This window comes from Chelon labrosus (assembly GCF_963514085.1).
Source record: "Chelon labrosus genome assembly, chromosome: 9".
NCBI classification, from domain to species: Eukaryota; Metazoa; Chordata; class Actinopteri; order Mugiliformes; family Mugilidae; genus Chelon; species Chelon labrosus.
In genome coordinates, this window is record NC_140359.1 from 26,058,041 (window position 1) to 26,077,020 (window position 18,980).

Below are 18,980 nucleotides of genomic sequence, written 5' to 3' on the forward strand. Positions count from 1 at the left end.
CGCGAGAGAACAAATTTCTCGCTTCTCGCAGAGTATGTAACAAGCTTTATTGTTTTATGCTAGCAATGACTTATGCAAATAAAATGTCAGTTTTATTGTCCCATTCCTGGAGTAGCACATGTTAAAACAGAAAATTCACTCTGGATTTGGCTAAAACGTGGACACGTCACCTCAACGAAGACCATTTACAAATGATTGAAGCCAATATTACAGCGGTGTTTCTTAGTCAGGATGATGGTTGGGGTGTAGGGTATGAGCGGATGGGGGTTAGGGTTAGCAATTGGTACGTCTAGCAATTGCGGAGATGCTGCAGTGTTCAAGACGCTAGCAAATTTTAAAACTAAATAGTGCAACACAGTCAAACGCAAGTTCCATGTGTGGGCCATATTCCATTATGTGTTCAGAATCAGCTGCAGGCCAATTAAAAGTGGCTGTAGCTGCAATAATAGACTCCTAGTTTGGGTGCTGAACACTAAGTCAGATTCCAGGTCTCAGTATTAAGCATGCATCAGCTAGGTAGCAGCAACTATCACCATATAAAGTGCAACATTAGCATGTCTATATGGCACAAGGGCTCCTTAAATTATGAATGGCTGCTCTCTTTGTGTCACCGGGACCGCAAAGGATAAATGAGACTATAGCCGAGTCCCCCCTCACCACCACCACCACTACCCTCTTCTTCCTTATCCTCCGGAGAATGTTGGTACATTCCATTAAGAGGAACACTTAATTAAAGCACGATAAAATACCACTCGGGAGACTCCAAAGGGGTCTGGGCAGCGGAGGGAAGGACGATGAGGAAAAAGGGAAAGGGAGGGGAGGGGAGGGGAGGGGGGGTTTGTTGAGAGACAAGGGAGGGATTCAGTTCACCCTGGTTCTTCTCGCAGCAACAGGGAAGAAAGAAGCGAGATAAAACGAAATCATCCTTCCGTGCATTGTCCCGCTGTCTAAAGTGGACCAAAGATAAATTGTTAAAAGGGTTTAATTATGTAGAAGGAGGAGGAGGAGAACTTTCCTTAACTTGAGAGAGTCTGCAAACACAAAGCCGTATACGCATTTCACCCACGGAGCCAAAAACTCTCACACCCCAGTGTATATTTTTGAGCTGCACCCTCAAGGTTTTCAAAGGTATGGCGATCCAGTTATTGTAGTCTGTAGGTTAAACCGGGCGTTCTGGGCCCTGACACAGATAGACAATCCTCCAGTACACAAATAATAGCACAGCAAGCATTTAAAATAAACATTAATACCACAATTATGGTGCACGATAATGTCAAAGTGACTCACAGCGAACTGCAGTGTTTTATAACCTGACTAATATCATATGATTCAGTTTTTATTGCATGACTCAACTCACCCGCTGTGAATACTTATGAATGCAAAGTGATAACTGTGGTGATTATTTTTCTCTGGCAGGCCTCTTGTTGTGCGAGTCTAAGCTGTTGCCCTATCTGATGTGTGATTCCCGCTCGCGTAGCCGCTTTCTGAACAATGACCCATCAGTAAATGAAGCAACAGACACACAACGGCCGTGAACCTGCGAGCATTTACCTTTCCCAGCACGGTGAGACAGCTGGGGTCCAGCTCCGGCTGCTCCAGCTTCACCACTCCGACCCAGCCGTACTCGTACAGGTCCTCTTCATCGTTATTATTACATAGTCCCAAAGGGTGCATCTGGAAAGAAGAACACGAGACATGAGTATTTACGTGGAAGGTAATGAACTGCTACTAATCTCAGAAGGTGACCGCGGAACCTCCAGCGAGGCTCAGACAAATATGGATTTTGTGTCTGGAGTTCCTCGCCCCGCACAATGCATTAAAACTTCAGGGTCTTGGCATAGCCGGGTTTATGGATTTAGCTGTGAACTCGTAGCTTGGAACTGCACTAATCTCTCCCGGCAACGCCCCGTCTCCTTTTGAGGGAACATGCCAATATAGAATCCATTTGGCACCCATTTTCCATAATGAAACATAAATGCATAAGGTATGTCTGAACTAGCTGCTGCAGAATCGTGCAGGATCTAAAAATACGGCAGAGCCTTCCACCCGAGCCCCGTTAAAGAACAGCAGCAAAATAAGCAAAAACTGGGATTTATGTGCTCTCACGGATCTGCTGATGAGGCAGACTTACACTTTTAAGTTTACTTCCATACTTGCTGTGGATGCACATGATTAATGTCGCTGCCAGTTCCATTGTGCTTGTGCACGCACGCAAAGCGGCTGGGCGCATCATATGCTTTTTTTTTTTTTTTTTTTTTTTAATTAGAGGCTGATGTTTCACACCAAAACAGTTCATCAGAGCGTCTTCTCATTACACTTAAGCTAAGCACTAAATTGGCCCAGCTCTGTGCCAGAAGGCTCCGCTGAGGAGCCAGCGCCTAAACAACGTCTTAAAAAAAAGGATTAAAAGGTAGAGGACGGCAGACATCACAGACGCGGAGAGTCCAAAAACAAGAAAGAGGTGTCAGGCTCCTTTATTTCAAAGCGACAGTGGCGTATTATGTCGAAACACTTCACTGGAAAAACGGCGAGGAAGGCTGCAGAAGGAGAAAAGTGCAAGACAGGCAGGCACCGAATGAGAACACAAACTTTAATTCGTCAGTGCGACGCCCAGAGACGGCTAAAGACTCATCTCATCGGTGGTTCTTCATCAAAATGAAGAGAAAACGTAGAGAAGAGAAAACCAGAGTTGTCAGCCATTCACTCGGATGAAATAATCTGCTCAAAGAGGAATAAAACTGTAACCAAGTGGAGCCCCGAAATCCCGGATCAAGCCCCCACCAAGCCAACACTGCGGACAAGCTCCTATATTAGCATTAGAACTGGCCAAACTGACCTCCAGGCCACTTATCCTATTAACCCAGTGACCACAGAACCCCAATCAGCGAGCACTGTGGCGCCGGGGCCCGGGGCTTCTCTGGCCCCCGGGGCCGCTGCTGATGACCCGAGATACCCTTCTCTCGCTGGCGACCCCTGACCTTTGAACCCCACTTCATCACGTTGGGAGCAGGTTAGCTGCCAATGGAGGAGACATTCAGAAAGAGCCCAGTCACTTCAGCGCCACGGGACTGGAAGGGTCAAGCCCCTGACCCGAAGGGGTTTTGGGGAGGACTTAGCTAATAGCAAGGGGGTCAAATGCAAATCAGGTGGACGGGTCGCATAGAAGGTATTTGAGGTATCAAAGCAGGAATTGCACTCATCAGCCACAACATTACGACCACAGGCAGGAGAAGTAAACAACATTGATCATCTTGTGACAACTCAGTGTTCTGCTAGGAAACTTTTGGACCTGGCATTCATTGGTGTGGATGTTGCTTAGACATGTAGCACCCACCTAGACCAGACCAGGCACCCCCACCCCATAGCAATGACACTCACACACACAAAAACACTTTAGGAACAACAACAAAAAGAAACAAACATGAAGAACAGGACAAGGTGTTGACCTGGCCTCCAAATTCACTAGATCCCAAACTGATCAAGTATCTGTGGGATGATCCACAGAGGCCCCTCCCCTAAAAGGCCCCCCCACTAACAACATTTTGTTGCCAGACACCACAGGACACCCTCAGAAGGCCCATGTCCATTCTCTGATGAGTCGCAACTGTTTTGGAGGCACAAGGGAGACCTGCACAATATTAGGAAGGTGGTCATAATGTTATGCCTGATCGGCATTCGTTCCCTCTCCCTTCACAGGAAAAAAACAAACATTCACCCTTGAATCCTCCTCCTCCTCCGTCCTCCCACACATGGCAAAACGACAAAACGTGAAGGATGACGTTCCAGCGCTCAGTCGCAGCCCCCCCCCTCGTAACAAGCGGCTCGTTCTCACAACAGAGGAAGCAAAACGAAAAGGGGGCAAGGTTACTCCAACTCGAAAACACCTCTTCACAGATCCGCAGCGTGCGGTGACCTTCGTTCGCCTGCCTGCCTGCGCTTCACAAGAGTCACTGCGTTCTCTCCTGTAAACACAGATGAGCAGGGAGCCGAGGAAGACGGGCGTTAGCCTCGGGCTGGCAGTAGCAGTAGCAGGCAGGCAGCACAGGTATACATTACACGCACAATCGGTATGATCATTTCAGAGCACGCTTTCCCACCCCCCTTGACGGCAAAACAAAAGGGGAAGACGGGGATAAAAGAGCGTAACCTCGTCAGGTTTCCATTCGACCTGCATATCCCGACCCGGGTAGCCAAGGTAACAGTTTGCAAAGAGAGTCTGCACGAGGACCAGGAAGTGGAGGAGCGCTGCACGCTGTGTGATTACGACCTCTCTCTCCCCGCTCGTGGAGCAGCTTGGACGGCAGCGGGGAGCCCCGCCTGCGCCCCCCGAGCCCCGAACACTAGGCCATTGTGCAGGGGGGGCTCTCTCGCACTCCAAATGGGACAGTGTTGTTGTTGTGGGCCGTGTTGTTATTTTAGAGGCTGGCCATTGCGCCATTATCTCCACCACGGGGATTTATCTTTCTTGTCAGATGTTGACGTAGGCGCCGAGAGATGTGGGGACAGGGTATGGGGGGGGAGGGGGGGGGGGGGCTGAAGGGGGAAAAAAATGGATGAGAGATGGCGATGTGGGGAAGTGGGTCACAGCCACCGTCCGTGCACACAAAGCAGCAACGAGCACACACGCAAACGTGCCTCCATGCACACAGCAACACGCCCAAAAACGACACCGTCCCCTCTCTTGTGTCCCTGCGGCGAGCTTTCCCCCCGCAAGGCCCCCGCATCGCACGAGCTCAGCCCACTGGAAACACCGTCCACTACGCTCCACTTAGCTCCCGCTCCTCCGCAACCCGGCGGATTCGGGCAAAGGGCGTCTGGCGCCCCCTAAGTGCCACAAGGAAGGGCGGCTCTTGTTCTGCCACGGCCCCGTCCAGAGCCGAGCCCCCCCACCCCCCACCCCCACCCCCGGGGGAGGCAGCCTTTCACATGAATATCCCGTTACACAGGCGCGCACACTCAATGAAATCTCCTGGCAGGGATTTTAACTCCACCTGTCACTCATGTTAGCCACACCCCCCTCCCGGGCTCCGGCAAATCCCCCCACGCCGCCCCGTCCGCCCCCTTTCTGGAAAACCACCTGTGGAAAATGCACTTGTTCATGTGTGATGCGCCATCTTCTTATTACACTGTGCTACCACTGTTTAATTTAATTAACTATTTTTGTTTTGCTCTAAATCTTTAGTAATTCATTGTAAATGTAAATTAAGAGGAAAAAAATATGTCCTTTCATTCGTTTACGTCCTTCATGCTCCAACAAGTGACCTGGTAATGGGATCAAAAAAGGGGTCTTACTTCTCTAAATTCCACCCTCCCTCTCCAACGCCCCTCACTCCCCACCCCCCCAGCTCTCAAAGGAAATCAAAATGCAAGTCACACCATCCACTGCCATTCTTCTCCGTCTGTCTGTGACACAATTCGCCAAGCCTTTGATCATACAACCACCACTTCTGCTGCTGCCTCCCCGGGTTTCCCCTCCTCCCCCCTCCCCTCCCCTCCCCTCCCCTCTTCCCTCGCCACACCCCCTTTTTCCTCTCTCCTCCTAAATTATTGGCGGCCCCCGGTTGCAGACCCCCGTTGCCCCCTTCGTCCCTCCTACTCGCTCCAAAAACAGCCGCACTGCACTGACCTTCCACCAAAGAGCCATGTTTTATTTTCTATGTCGATACACCGATCAGCCACAACATTATGACCACTGGCAGGAGAAGTGAATGACACTAACCATCTTGTGACCGTTCAGAAGTTCTGCTGGGAAACTTTTGCACCTGGCATTCATTGGTGTGGATGTTACTTAGACATGTAGCACCCACCTAGACCAGACCAGGCACACCCACCCAATAGCAGTGACACTCCTTCATGGCAGCAGCCATCCCCAGCAGGATGCAGCCACAAAAGTGCTTCTGGAACAGCTCAAGAAAACATGAAGAACCTGGCCTCCAAAGACCTGGCCTCCAAATTCACTAGATCCCAAACTGATCAAGTATCTGTGGGATGATCCACAGAGGCCCCTCCCCTCAAAGGCCCCCCCACTGACAACTTAGGATGGTTATGCCTGATCGGTGTATATCGGCGTAAAATCAGTAATCAGCAAAAAAATAAAACTTCTGAAGACTCCCCCATGGCCAACGGGAAGCTTCCTTTGTGACAGAAAAGCTGAAATGTCTAAGATTACGCTCCACTCCAGCAGCCAGGAAAAGCTTTTTTCAAACTTGAGGGAAAATGATGCACAGACGGCGCCCAAATCTAACGTTCCAAGAGAAGCTGCCGAGTTGCGTGTCTATTTAAAGTTATACACTCGCTGAAATACGGTGCACAGTACGCCGTGCATACCGAGCCGTGAGCTACACACCGGGAGCTCGACACATCAAAGGCAAGTAGGTGGATGGGATAGGAGAGCGATCCCTGAGCTAAACCGAGCGGGCGTACCTTCTTAGCGCATAAACTAGAGAAAGGCCTAGAAACACCAGTTTACAACAGGACTTTATGGTGTTCAGGTCACACCGGGGACAGGCTCCTGCGCTCAAAGCCGCTTTGTTGTCTGAAGCGCATTCTTGTCGCAGACGATTTTTACAGGATGTTCCTAGTGAAGGCTAAATGATTAACCACATGGATGTGTTGTTCGCCGGCCTCCCTTACAAATTCAGGAAGAAGAGCTGGCACCTACTTCACACGAGATCTATAAGAAGAAAAACCCGGGCAGGGCGCCAGTCCTCGCGCCCACCTGCTTCCCCGGCGGCATGCGTGTGTTTACGCATCGCCCCGTTCGAGCACGGGCGCGCGCAGAGGTTAGCGTGCAGCCCCAAGCATATCATGGGGTGGGGGTTAAACGAGTGGCATCTCTCACTGACCGTCCGCTCGCTGTGAACTCATTCACCCCAGTGAAGAAGCATCCCGCCCACCTCCCCGGGCCTTTAATTCTTTAATTCGGCCAACATCCTTTGACGCCCCCATCCTCACCACCATCTACACCCAAATTCTCCCCCCCTCTCCCCAAAACTGCGCTTCAACCTCCCTCGCTAACGGGAGGAGGGAGGAGGAGGAGGAGTATTGTCAACTTCCTGGAATAACGCAGCAGCCTTGCCAAGAGAGGTGCGGGTGAGCGGTCGTGTTGAGGTGCCGTGGGGATGGGGTGGCAGGGTGGGTATGTGGCATCTTTCGGAGGCTCATAACACAGTCACGCCTCTCAGAGCTGCTCTTGGAGGAAAAACAAGGCCAAGCCAGAAGTGGTATGCAGCGGGATGTTCAGGGCTAGACGCTAACAAGCACACGGCACAACAGCCCGCAGCTCCACAGGCTCAAACAACCTTGAGCCGTACAGTGCATCTGCAGGCATTCACACAATCTAGCAGCGACTACAGGAAAAAAAAACAACATTTTTTCTATGCAGAATCTATTAAGATATGGCTGAAGCTTAAGCTGTCACCTTTCAAAGCAAGTTGCAGAAGTAACTAAAGCAACTAAAACCTGACATTCATGGAAAATCAAAATTACAAATTACACTCTTTGGATGCATCATCAGAAACTAATGATTTAGCGGAACTACTAATTGATCCATCGGTTGTTTTTAAGTATTTTAAAACTAGAGAAAAACTTCACAATTCCTTTGCTTTTTCCAGGAGAACAACACAAATGAGGAAAACACTAGACTGGTAAGCAGACAGTAACTGCAGAGCAGTCTAAACAAACCAGCTCACCAACATGGACCCTGAATTATGCAACGTCCAGTAAACAAACATAAAACAGCCAAATCACACAATACGCCACAATGTCAACACAGCACCAGCTCCTCCACCAAACTGTTGCACGGTCAGGACTCAAGCAACTTGAGGTTTAAATCCACGTAGGGATACGTAGGCATTATAGCGGCAGGGCATCAGGCATAACATTATGACCGCCTCCCTAATATTGTGTAGGAATGGACATGGACCTTCTGAGGGCGTCCTGTGGTGTCTGGCAACAGATTGTTGTTAATTGGGGCCTTTGAGGGGAGGGGCCTCTGTGGATCATCCCACAGATACTTGATCAGTTTGGGATCTAGTGAATTTGGAGGCCAGGTCAACACCTTGTGCTGTTCTTCGTGTTTTGTTTTTTTTAGTTGTTCCTAAAGCACTTTTGTGGTTGCATCATTGCTATGGGGTGGGGGTGCCTGGTCTGGTCTAGGTGGGTGCTACATGTCTAAGTAACATCCACACCAATGAATGCCAGGTCCAAATGTTTCCCAGCAGAACAATGAATTGTCACAAGATGGTCAATGTTATTAACTTCTCCTGTTGGTGGTCATAATGTTGTGGCTGGTTGATGTATGTTAAAAGGCATAAAAAATATTTACAGACTGTATCAAGTTTTACCACCTACCAGTACTAATACTAATAATAATAATACTGAGGCTATGGAAGCTTCTGTCTGAAGGAGCTACCTAAGGTCCCCCCCCCCAACAGGCCACCGGCTCTTGGCCTTAAGGACACAATGACCTGTCTCTGCCTGCACAGATCTCCAGTAGACATATGGAAGGTGAGACAGATGGGACGAGGGTGTTTGCTATGCGCCAACTGCATGTTCTGAACTCTTTCTCTCTCTCCATGTGTGAAAGTGTATCCTAATCTACGAAAAGGCGAGAAAAGTACTTTCACGCAGAAACGAAAAGTGAGGTCGTCCAGTCGACAGGACGGCCTCGCCAGCTGCTGCGGGCAGTCGCATCTCCTCTGCAGAAGCTCGGTAGCTCACTCTCAGTGATACACTTCTCAACCAATGACTACATATTAAAGTTGGACGACGGGACAGCTCCTATAAAGTGAAGCCAATTCAAGTAGAGCTCCCCCTGGTGGCTGGCTGCAGTATAAGGTCATAAGCTCCGCCCCCTCCATGTTAGTGGACGGAACTTACTTGGGCCAAACTAAACACACATTTTGTTTTTTGGGTGGTTTCTGCCAATTTAGGGAGTTAATACTGATGTATGTTTTCATTACTTATTTGACGCTACAGAAAGCGGATGCGACAATGTGATGACTACCAGTTGCCATGACAACCGAAAAAAAAAATAATTATAATTACAGTGTAAAATCCAACATTTCCTTGTAACTGCAGGAGGTAGAGCAGAGCGAGGTATAATGAAAACGCAAGTCAGTCTGGAGGAGGTGTGGGCGGGGCATCGATGACGGAGACGCATCGTACATATTTTATACAGTCTATGGTCTCCACTGATTGGCAGTCGTAAACCAAAGGTCTAATTACCTGAAAGTTCTGTTAGCATCTTTTTATAAAGAATGCCTTCACATCGCCTCCATTTCATTATCGCACCATCCCCAGCGGCGGCGGCACAGACGAGCTGCCTGAACCCGTAAGAGGTCAAGGGATGACAGAGAAAGAAAATCACAGTCACCAAACCCTTAATCCAAAAGATGACCCCTCGAGTCATTTTAGTTGAGGCTTTTCAAGGTTAAGCTCCCGGTACAGGTCGGTGGGGAGGAGGGGTGTGCGTCTTTAGCAGACAGTCAAACAACACCCAGGAGATTTACAGCGAGCGTCTTTGGCCGTGGTCAAGTTAGAGATACGAAAAGAGATGAGGGTTTTTGTTTTTTTCCTCAACAAAAGTCCGACCACATGTGTTTCAGGCAAGGCCTTAAACTCAAATTCAACCCAATTAGTCAACTGAGATCGAGTGTTTTTTTGGAGGGATGAAATGCGGGACGTGCCATTCCCACCATGGGAATGTTCTATGAACTTGCTCCGCTGCTCAACTTGTTCCCCAATGAGTTTCCTTATCCTGCTGCAGAGGTTCAATGTCAGACTCAAGAGCTGAGCTGCAGCTCGCTGTGTTTATGATGCACAAATAGACCTAAACACATGCACTAATGCACTAAAAACACACACACACACACACACACACACACACACACACCTCTCCTCTCACTCTCTCTCGGCCTCACTCTTTGGCCCTCTCGGTCGCTCTCTGCCCCTCTTTCCCAGCACTGGAAATAACTTCAAAGAGGGCCGGGTAGCCTTGAGGAGAGAGGGAGCCGGATCCGGTTACAGCGGAGCAGCTGGGAGGGCCCTACAGGTGGGGCCCGACACTCCTCCTCCTGTAACACTATCGCCGTAAAGGGATCCCTCCGCTTCTCCTCTCAAATAATGAAGACTTCCTCCCTTTTGTCTTCTCCACTGGGACCCGAGGAACAATTAGCCGAGCTAGTCCGGCGCCCATCTTTTATACCGGCAGTCTAAGCTAACCGAAGGAGGGAGTGCGATGAAAATAAATGAAAAAAAAAGGGAACAATGCGTCATGTAATTTAAATACCAACTTAGCCTCAACTACTTTTCTTTATGTCAAGGGCATGCCCTGTGCGAGCCAGCTTTGTGATGCCTCCATCTGCTCGCCACACTCCTCTAACTCCGCACCCCCCCTCCCCCTGAAAGAAAAATCACCTCCACGCCGTCTTCATAGCAACGGGCAAAGCAAACAAGTGTCAGGGTTTCAGCGTGAGCCGGGGTGGGAGTACTGGGAGGTGGCGGGGTGGGGGGGACGCTGGCAGAGGACACCTTATATCATGTAAATGTCTTGATATGTAGCGCAAGGCACCGGGGCTGACAGCTTTAACGCCGAGCTTGCGACTCTATTAACTCTCGGCGAGTGCATCCCGAAACCGTCAACAGCGCGAGTGCGTGCAGGCGCACCAGTCTCTCCGGCGGTGTCACTTTCGGCTCTTCGGCGTCTAAAAAGCACGAACAAAAGGACGGGTCGGCAAAGTTCAGAGGTCAACGCCGGGCCGGACGCCGCCGTTTTTTGGTGTCGGCAGCGTCAACGGCGAGCGAACGTATTGTCTCCACGCGATGGGAGGCCGATGCGCTTACGAGGCCCGATTATAAAAGTAGGTGAACGTGCGCATAAATTATTTGTCGGCATCAAGGTGCCACTGTGAATTAATTAGCACGAGGAACAATCTAACAAGCAGAGGGACACGGGGGATCATTAATAAGCAATTATACAGAGCACGCAACTGCACAGAGAAGAGAGTACAACAAGATTTTCAACTCTGTTTTATCTGTATTACAAAAAACTCAACTATTAGTCAACCATTAAGTCCGGCTAGTCGATTTTCCAGAGGCCGACATCTTTAAAACTGCTTAGACTTGTGGTTAAAAAATCCCAAATGGACCGTAAACATCAGCGTTGGCGCAGCCACATTAGCTCTGCCGCCACCAGCGCCGCCCCAAATATCAACGGCACCCCCCCCTCCCCCCGCGCTCATCCTCAAACCCTCGCCATAAAACAAAAAGTCAATGTCACTGCTTAATGAGCGATGATTAATGCCGCGGCAGAACTTCTGGTGATCCCGGGAAGGGGGTGGGGGGGGGGGCGGGTGCACATACCTGGCGCTGGCTGCCTGCTCCGCATGTGTGTCGGAAGGGCTGAGAGGTTGAGGTTGCTAAAAGTGGACCGAGGGGAGGATTGCAGTCATCAACACCTAGGCTCTGAGTGGCCTTTGATGTCGCGCGGCGTCTTTGATGGCCCGAGCCGCGGAGGAATGCTGCTCGCCCTCCCTCCCTCCCTCCCTCCCCTCCACACCCCAAAAAGCCCCCGGAGCTGTGGAATGCGGTGCGAGCTGCTTGCCGCTCGGCCCGCTGGAATGGGATTAGAGCGTAGGCCCATATTGCCCCCCCCCCCCAACCCACCACCCCACCACCCCACCAACCTTGCCCTCTGGAGTGGACAATATGGCGGCAACCTTGTCCAGAAAAACCTGAGTATCTCAGACTGACTTCCTCATCAACAAGTTGGTAGGAAATTGTTTTTGGTAAGAATTTCAGTGCCGCAACTAAATAAATACCTTCTATTATTAATTATTTTCAGGTTATTTCCCAAATTAACCATCCCAAAATATATTAACCATTTAAAACGACAGAGGTTCATTTCAGTCCATTCAACGTTCTAGGCGGTTTAGGCTTCTACGTCAATTTGATGCCGTAACTACGACGACAGCCCAGACCCTAGCCTAGCGATGTAGCATGACGTTGTGCACCTCCCCAGAAATGTAACTACGAGTCACGGTGACGCAGACCACAAGAGCTGTGATTGGTCCGCTTGGTAGTAGCGCGTTTCCGCTTTAGCATTTCTGGCGCAATTTTCAAATTGATTGTTTTGGGTCAATAAAGATGGAACACATCGAGGAACGGTTCGCTGAGGAGGTTTGGAGATACAAACATTTGTACGACTCGTCTACGGCGAAATGTTGGACAAATTTCGGCGGAAGTTTCGGTCGCCATTGTTGAAAGTGAAGCAGGAAGTAGAAACAAAAATGAACTCTACTGGCAAAAAAGACAGCACCGACTAGTGTTTGGGTGGTGTTGTTACAGAGCGAGTCAGACTGACGAGTACGTATAAATGTCTATGTCCCGCAGAGGCATAAACTCCGCCTTAGTTTCATTAACAGATCTGTTTTTCAGCTCTACAGAACCTAGTACCGCACACCCTTTCTCACTTGACGAGTCAAGTCTCAAGTGACGCTAACACTTTTCCAGTGTCAATGTGTCTGGAAACAGCAAATTTATGCAAAACATCCATCTAAAATATTCAAATTAGATGCAGAACGCACCGAGCTGAAAACAAAAAAGCTGCATTACGCCCCGACAAAAGTCAATGAATGATAATGCAGGAGACAAAGCTGAATAATCAGTCAGCAGTTTTGGATTTACAGCGTGTGGGCGTGGAAGCAGAGGTGGCCTGCAGAGATCTAACGCGTCCGAGGTGAAGCTGCTGGCACGTAAATCAAAAGCTGCACCTAAACCCCGGCGCTTTGAGACGTTAGATTGAGGCGATGGAAACACTTCAGATGACCGAAAGGCACCTGCCGAATATTTCGCAGCAGCCCTCGGCGAATCAAAGCGGAGGGCCGAACATGAAATCAGAGCGACCGTGTCGACTGTGTGTGTGTGTGTGTGTGTGTGTGTGTGTGTGTGTGTGTCGGCTACAGTAGGAGATGAGTGCTGTAATCCGGCCGTTCTCAGAGGGGAGACAGACGGGGCTTTCTGCAAAAGGTCAGGTTCATTTTGTCCTCGCGCGCACACACTTAATGTATTGAATGACCTTCCGCACGACAACTGCACAAACAAGCCGTTTTGGCCTCGCATACCGGTGTCTGTCAGGGCTCGGCTAGACGGGGGCCAACCTGGACGCTGGCTTCCACCGCGCCGTGTGTGTGTGTGTGTGTGTGTGTGTTTGCTGAGGATTGTTAACTTCCCGCCAGCGAGAGTTGAGAGGAATGTGAACTGGACTTACAGTACATGCACATGTTCACACACCTAAATGAATGTGTGCACAGACGGTCGGACGGTTTCGTACGGTTGGAGCTGCTCCCTCCCTCCCTCCCTCCTTACCTCTGCTACCCCCGCGGCCGCAGGGTTTGGGGAAGAGAGGGGGGGAAAGGGGAGAGGCAAGGTGGAGAGGCAGCGAGCATTAGCGCCGGTTTCAGATTTCGGCCGCCTCCGACTTTTGTTTTCTTTAGGAAACACTTACGGGGGGGCTCCGTGCACGCCAGAGGAAGCGCTCACCTACATCACTTCCGGGTCGGACGGCTGAGGTCACGCTGCACCCAGAAGAGGAGAGGAGGCTCCGTTGAACCACCACATGTGGAAAGCGTTTAGCGCCGCCGCAAATTAACCCCCGTGATTTTGCTTCAAATGACCTTTAAAGAAAACACGGGAGGAATAAGCGGTGGTCGGGTGGCGGCGGCGGGGGGGTTGAGGCCGATTTTCCTTTTCGAAAAACTGGCACGAGAAGCCTCTGACAGTTTCTCCTTTCTCTGCCCGCTCCGCTTCGTTCTTTTTTCTAACCCCTCTCCATTCTTTCCCCGCTCTCTTGTTTCCGTGAATGGCCGCGCGATCACCTTTCACGACAACCCGGGGCTCGACGCCCTCCGAGGAGCTAATGATATTCCGGAGGAAATGAGAACGAGGATAAACAAAGCCAGAGCCGTTTCCAGGAATAAAATATGGAATTAGGAGTGTTAAGATGAGAGAGCTGGGAGTCATCACTGGGCTTCCTGGACGTATTCCTTAAGGGGAGACCTTGATGGCTAGAACAGGAGCGCCGGAAGCTATTTGGATGCTCTCCAAACCACAGATTGCTTTGTCCTTGTTGCAGCTTCAAGGATGAGGCAGGTCATGCAGGTTTTGTTTTTCCCCTCACATGGACATAATGCATTTCCAGTCGGCGCTTTGTTTTTTTTGTGCGTTAAAAATCTATCTCTACTTGCGTATTATACCGATCTAGAAAATATCCAGTGCCCGTTCTATGCAATGCATGCAAATGAGAGGAATGTTCTTCTTCTTTTGCCAGTGTGTCCCTAGCCTATCCCGAGCCTATCCCAGCTGTCATAGGGCGAGAGGCGGGGTACACCCTGGACAGGTCTAGAGAGCAAACTTTTTAGGGTGTTATATTGCCTGCAAATTCATTTTTTTTTAACTGTAGCCACCACAAGCTTTAACCCTTTAAAACCAAATGTGTTTGCAGGATTTGCATTACCGTAACTAATGCTGCGTTCCAGAAAACTGGGAGGTCTGAAATTTCCGACCTCCTACCAAGAAAAGTGATCTGGAACGCCACTTGAAGCCGGAGGGCCTACTAGCGAAGTCGGGGCAAATCGATCTACCCCGACTTCACCGAGATGCAGCAGCCTGACGTCACAGAAGATGCACACATTTACTGGACTATAAAATGCTTTTATCTGTTTTTTTTTGGTCACACTAGATATCATCACATTACAAAACATGACTATCATCTAGGACAGTGATTCCCAATCTGGGGTATGCAAAGTGACATGGGGGTACGCAAAATGCTAATGTAGCTAGCACTATGTCACCTAAATAAGAAAGACGCCGATTCCCTGAAATGTCTGTGATTGGCGGGCAGGTGCAAATATCCTAATGATATAGCTACGTATACTTGCTACAGTTATCCCACCCCTCCCCCCCAGAAACAAGCAAATCTCATTCTTGATTGGGTCTTTAAATTATGTCGTCAACAATTCTGATAACTTTCTGTCATTTGAGATTTCAAGTCATCAGTCTGAGGTAAACTAGATTGCCCAGCTAACCGGCAAAAATTGATAAATGGCTAAAACCGATAGATTGCCCTTCCAGAGAGACCTCAGCTGTGGCTAGCGAAAGCTGCTAGCATAGAAACGGAGAGCAATGAGGAGTCTGAAGTGCGTGAGAGTAGGGGGTACTTGGCTGGTGGTAAAATGTCTGAAGGGTTACAGGCTGTGAAAAGTTTGGGAACCACTGCATTAGTGCGACTCGTCTATGGCAAAATGTTGGCAAAATGTTGGCCAAATTTCGGCGAAAGTTTCAGTCGCCATTGTTGATAGCGAAGCAGGAAGTAGAAACAAAAATTAACCCGACTGGCAAAAAGGACACAGCGCCAACTAGAGTTTGGTTGGTTGTTACAGAGGCATAAACTCCGTCTTAGAGACCTCAGCTGTGGCTAGCGAAAGATGCTAGCATAGCCACGGACAGCAATGAGGAATCTGAAGTGTGTGAGAGTAGGGGGTACTTGGCTGGAGGTAAAATGTCTGAAGGGGTACGGGTTGTGAAAAGTTTGAGAACCACCAAGTTATTGGATGAAGTGTAGCCAACGAACGAGTTTGACTAAAGGAGGGGAGGTTTGTTGAGCGTCTACCGTTAGCTTACAGCACAGAGAGAAGTATATTACCTATTGCTAGTGGAAAAACATTGGGAGACCTCAATTTCGATCGTTGCCGGTAACTTCGGAAACAAAACAAACATTATCGTATCGCGGTCGACCATGTTTGTCGTTTACCTTCAACTTCGTTCTCCTGGAACGCTTTGAGGTCGCGTCTTGTACACTCAAGAAGAAGAATCCCACAACCCAGCTTTCTGGAAAACGCCACGGTTTACGCCACCTGGTTTCTGAAAGCTGAGACGTTGCGCTTTACACCCAATGTGGTTTCAATATGGTAATTTCACTTGTGCCTCTTCCGGAAGGTAATTACACTCTTGTAACGTGCGGTAAATCGTAAATAACTGCCATATATTGAAAGATCCAGGTAGTCTGGGAAAACAATGATGCATTTTCGGGCCATTTTCTGACATTTTTATAGTCGCAAAAAACAAAAAAAGTCTAGGGACAAGGTTAAACAGATACCTCTTATTTTATTTAAAAGCACCTTTTTTTCCAAAAAAGGTTCTTAAAAAATACCGGGAGGTCTGCGGCGAGGCAACGGGACGGACCAGTGGGCCGGTTTATCCCACCTCTGAGCTTGAAAGCGGCAGTCATCTCTGCGTGTGTTTTCTGAGCCTCTCCCTGCGCTCACCCCGACCGGCGATCAGGTTAGACAAGTCCCTCTATTCAGAGCGCCGCAGCAATACCGATATCCCCAAAGAGAGGGAGGAGGAGGAGGAGGTGGAGGAGGTGGAGGAGAAGAAGAAGGGAGAAAAAAAAAATCCTATCTGGGAGATTAACTCGCAGCACCCAACCGAGCCGGTGCTGGGTTCACTGGCTCACTCAGTCCTATCTTACCCGCAAGTCTGTTGTTCTAAACCAAAGCATGTCTTTGATACTCGACTAGAAGGAATCTGGAGGCGTTACAGGTTTCTTTTGTGCTTTTGCACTGCACAGTGTGTGTGTGTGTGCCAAGGCTGGGATTTCTTTTCTTTACCCCCCTTCCCTCCTCCTTTCTTTCTCTCTTTCTCTCTCTCTCTCGTCCCTCTGCCTTCATCTCCTTCTCCCCTTCCCCCATCCCATCCTATCCCATCCCAATCACCAAATCATAAACATGTTCTCTCTTTCTCTCTGCCTTTTATGTTTCAGGCTGCCGTCACAATCTTTTCTGAAAGCGCAGCCTCTTCCTTGGAACGTCTCAAACCTGCACTTTCTGCAGCTCCACTAGCGTCCGTGTTTGACCGAAGGTGGTGACCACTTACTTCGGAGGAGTTTGGAGGGTGGATAAGGGGTCGGGTTTTGGACAGAGATGGAGAGGAAGGGGAGGGGAGGGTAATGGTTGGAGGGGTTTGACTCCCCTTGGAGATTTTCTTAAACCCATTACATCAGCTTTTTTCTGCTTCATGGCCTCCAAGTCCGGGGCTTTTGTGAGGGTAGAAAATGACCTAAATTGACATTCAGAGTGGTTGTGGTTGGTTAATTGTGGCCAGGCATTTTTTTTTTTTTTTTGGCATAAATAAAACAGGATTCCCGAGGCCCTCTTCCCTTTAAGGCTTTTATGGATCCTGCTTCTTTGTGAGCCGTCGGTAAGTGTAAAGCGGTCATACCCCCGAAGCATGTGAGCTCGCTCCAATGTGCCTAAACCTTGCAGATCAAACGGGGCGAGAGGAATGTGTTATCAGAGTGATTCTGAGAGGTGATAAAAAAAAAAATACAATATCAAAGTGAGAAATTGCTCAACACCCACACTGTGATTCTGCTTCTGAAGAAACTTCTGCAGTTCTCACCGACTGTGCAGAGCTCCCCTCTCTCTCTCTCTCTCTGCTTTCTGAGTGGTCTAAATATCAGAGCGCCTCGGCTTTGATCAGCACAGAGAGGCTGTCAGAGGAGCACATCCGCCAGCCGCGGCCGCCTTTCACATAAACATGCCCGGTTTTCCTGCAGATATTTTCGCAGGACTCGGCGTTTTTGAAAAATAAATTCAGCACACGCACAAAAAAAAAAAAAAATAAATCTAGAGAAAAGTGTGAAACAAGAAATGATGCAGCGGTCCTGCTAAGCTCTACCCACACATCCTAATCAAAAGGCTTCACAATGGCTGGCCTAAAAAAAAAAAACATAAAAAAGAAAAAGGAGAAATTCAAAAGAGGCCGCTTGCTGGTGCCGGGCAAACCGATCAGCTTCACACAGACTGTCAAAAGCTAGCGGGAACGTCAAAAGCACCACTGATCGCTCTCTTTCTCCCCTAATGTGATCAAACAGTGGTTCGTTCCCTGGAGGAGGTCAAAGAAAGAGAGGGAGAGAAAGTGAATGGGAGCTTTGGTGCACCGTAGGAAGCCGGCCACCAGCAGCATAACCAAGCAGTGAGCACAAAACAACATGCTGTCTCTCAAGCTTCCTTTCAGTGCCGCAACGAGGGGGAAAAAAGGAGCGGAGTGGGCAGAGGAGGAAAGAGTGGCTGGGCAAACAGTGAGGGGTAAGGGCTCAAAGAGGCCTGGTTGCCTGGGTGAGGGGAACCCACCGGTCCAGCAATGTCCACATCAGCCGTCCGGCTGTGGGCCAGGCCCCGCAGAGGTGCGCTCCCAGTGTGCTTGGAGGTCAGTGGCGTGGACAAAGGGGAATGGAATGGCCTCTACCATTGGCCTGGCAGAGCAGCTGTGCTCGGGGTAAGGAAGCCACAGAGATGTGTGCAAGGGCACTTTCAAATCTTTTAACACGTCCAAAACATCTGTCTGTCCTTCGAATTATCTGTGGATTTTCATAACAGGGCCGTGCTGCCAGGTCTGAAGGGTTTTCCCAGGGTTTGATGCATAGATAGATACTTTCCAAACTGGGACATTTGAATGTTGCAGCAAGTATAGATCTATATGTAAATATATTTACAATGAAATTAATAAATCCACTAATAAAAAATGTGCTAAAAGATGTAGGGATGCACCAAAAATTTTCGGCCGAAAACCGAAAATGCACTTTCGGGTCATTTTCGGCCAAAAATTGCTGCGGTTGCTGCTTGCACGTGTTGTTTCGAGATAAAAGTCCGAAAATTTTCGGCCGAAAACTCAAAACTGCACTCTCTGGCCATTTTCGGCCGAAATTTTATCGCCGAAACAACGCGGCCGAAACAGGATGGGACATTTGAATGTTGCAGCAAGTAGAAATCTATATGCAAAATATTTACAATGAAATTAATAAATCCATTAATAAAAACTGTGCTAAAAGATGTAGGGATGCACCAAAAATTTGCAAAAATGGCCCGAAAGTGCATTTTCGGTTTTCGTCCGAAAATTTATCGCCGAAACAACGCGGC

At 49.1% G+C, this 18,980-nt stretch overlaps 1 protein-coding gene across 1 annotated transcript in view; it reads right to left on the reverse strand.

Annotated features, from left to right (window-relative positions):
• The window catches only part of znrf3 (zinc and ring finger 3), a 71,601-nt gene that overhangs the window by 32,617 nt on the left and 20,004 nt on the right, over positions 1–18,980 (reverse strand). Inside the window, exon 2 of the mRNA XM_084551675.1 lies at positions 1,552–1,674. Within this exon, the coding sequence (XP_084407801.1) occupies positions 1,552–1,674 (123 nt within the window). The remainder of the gene's footprint in view (positions 1–1,551; positions 1,675–18,980) is intronic.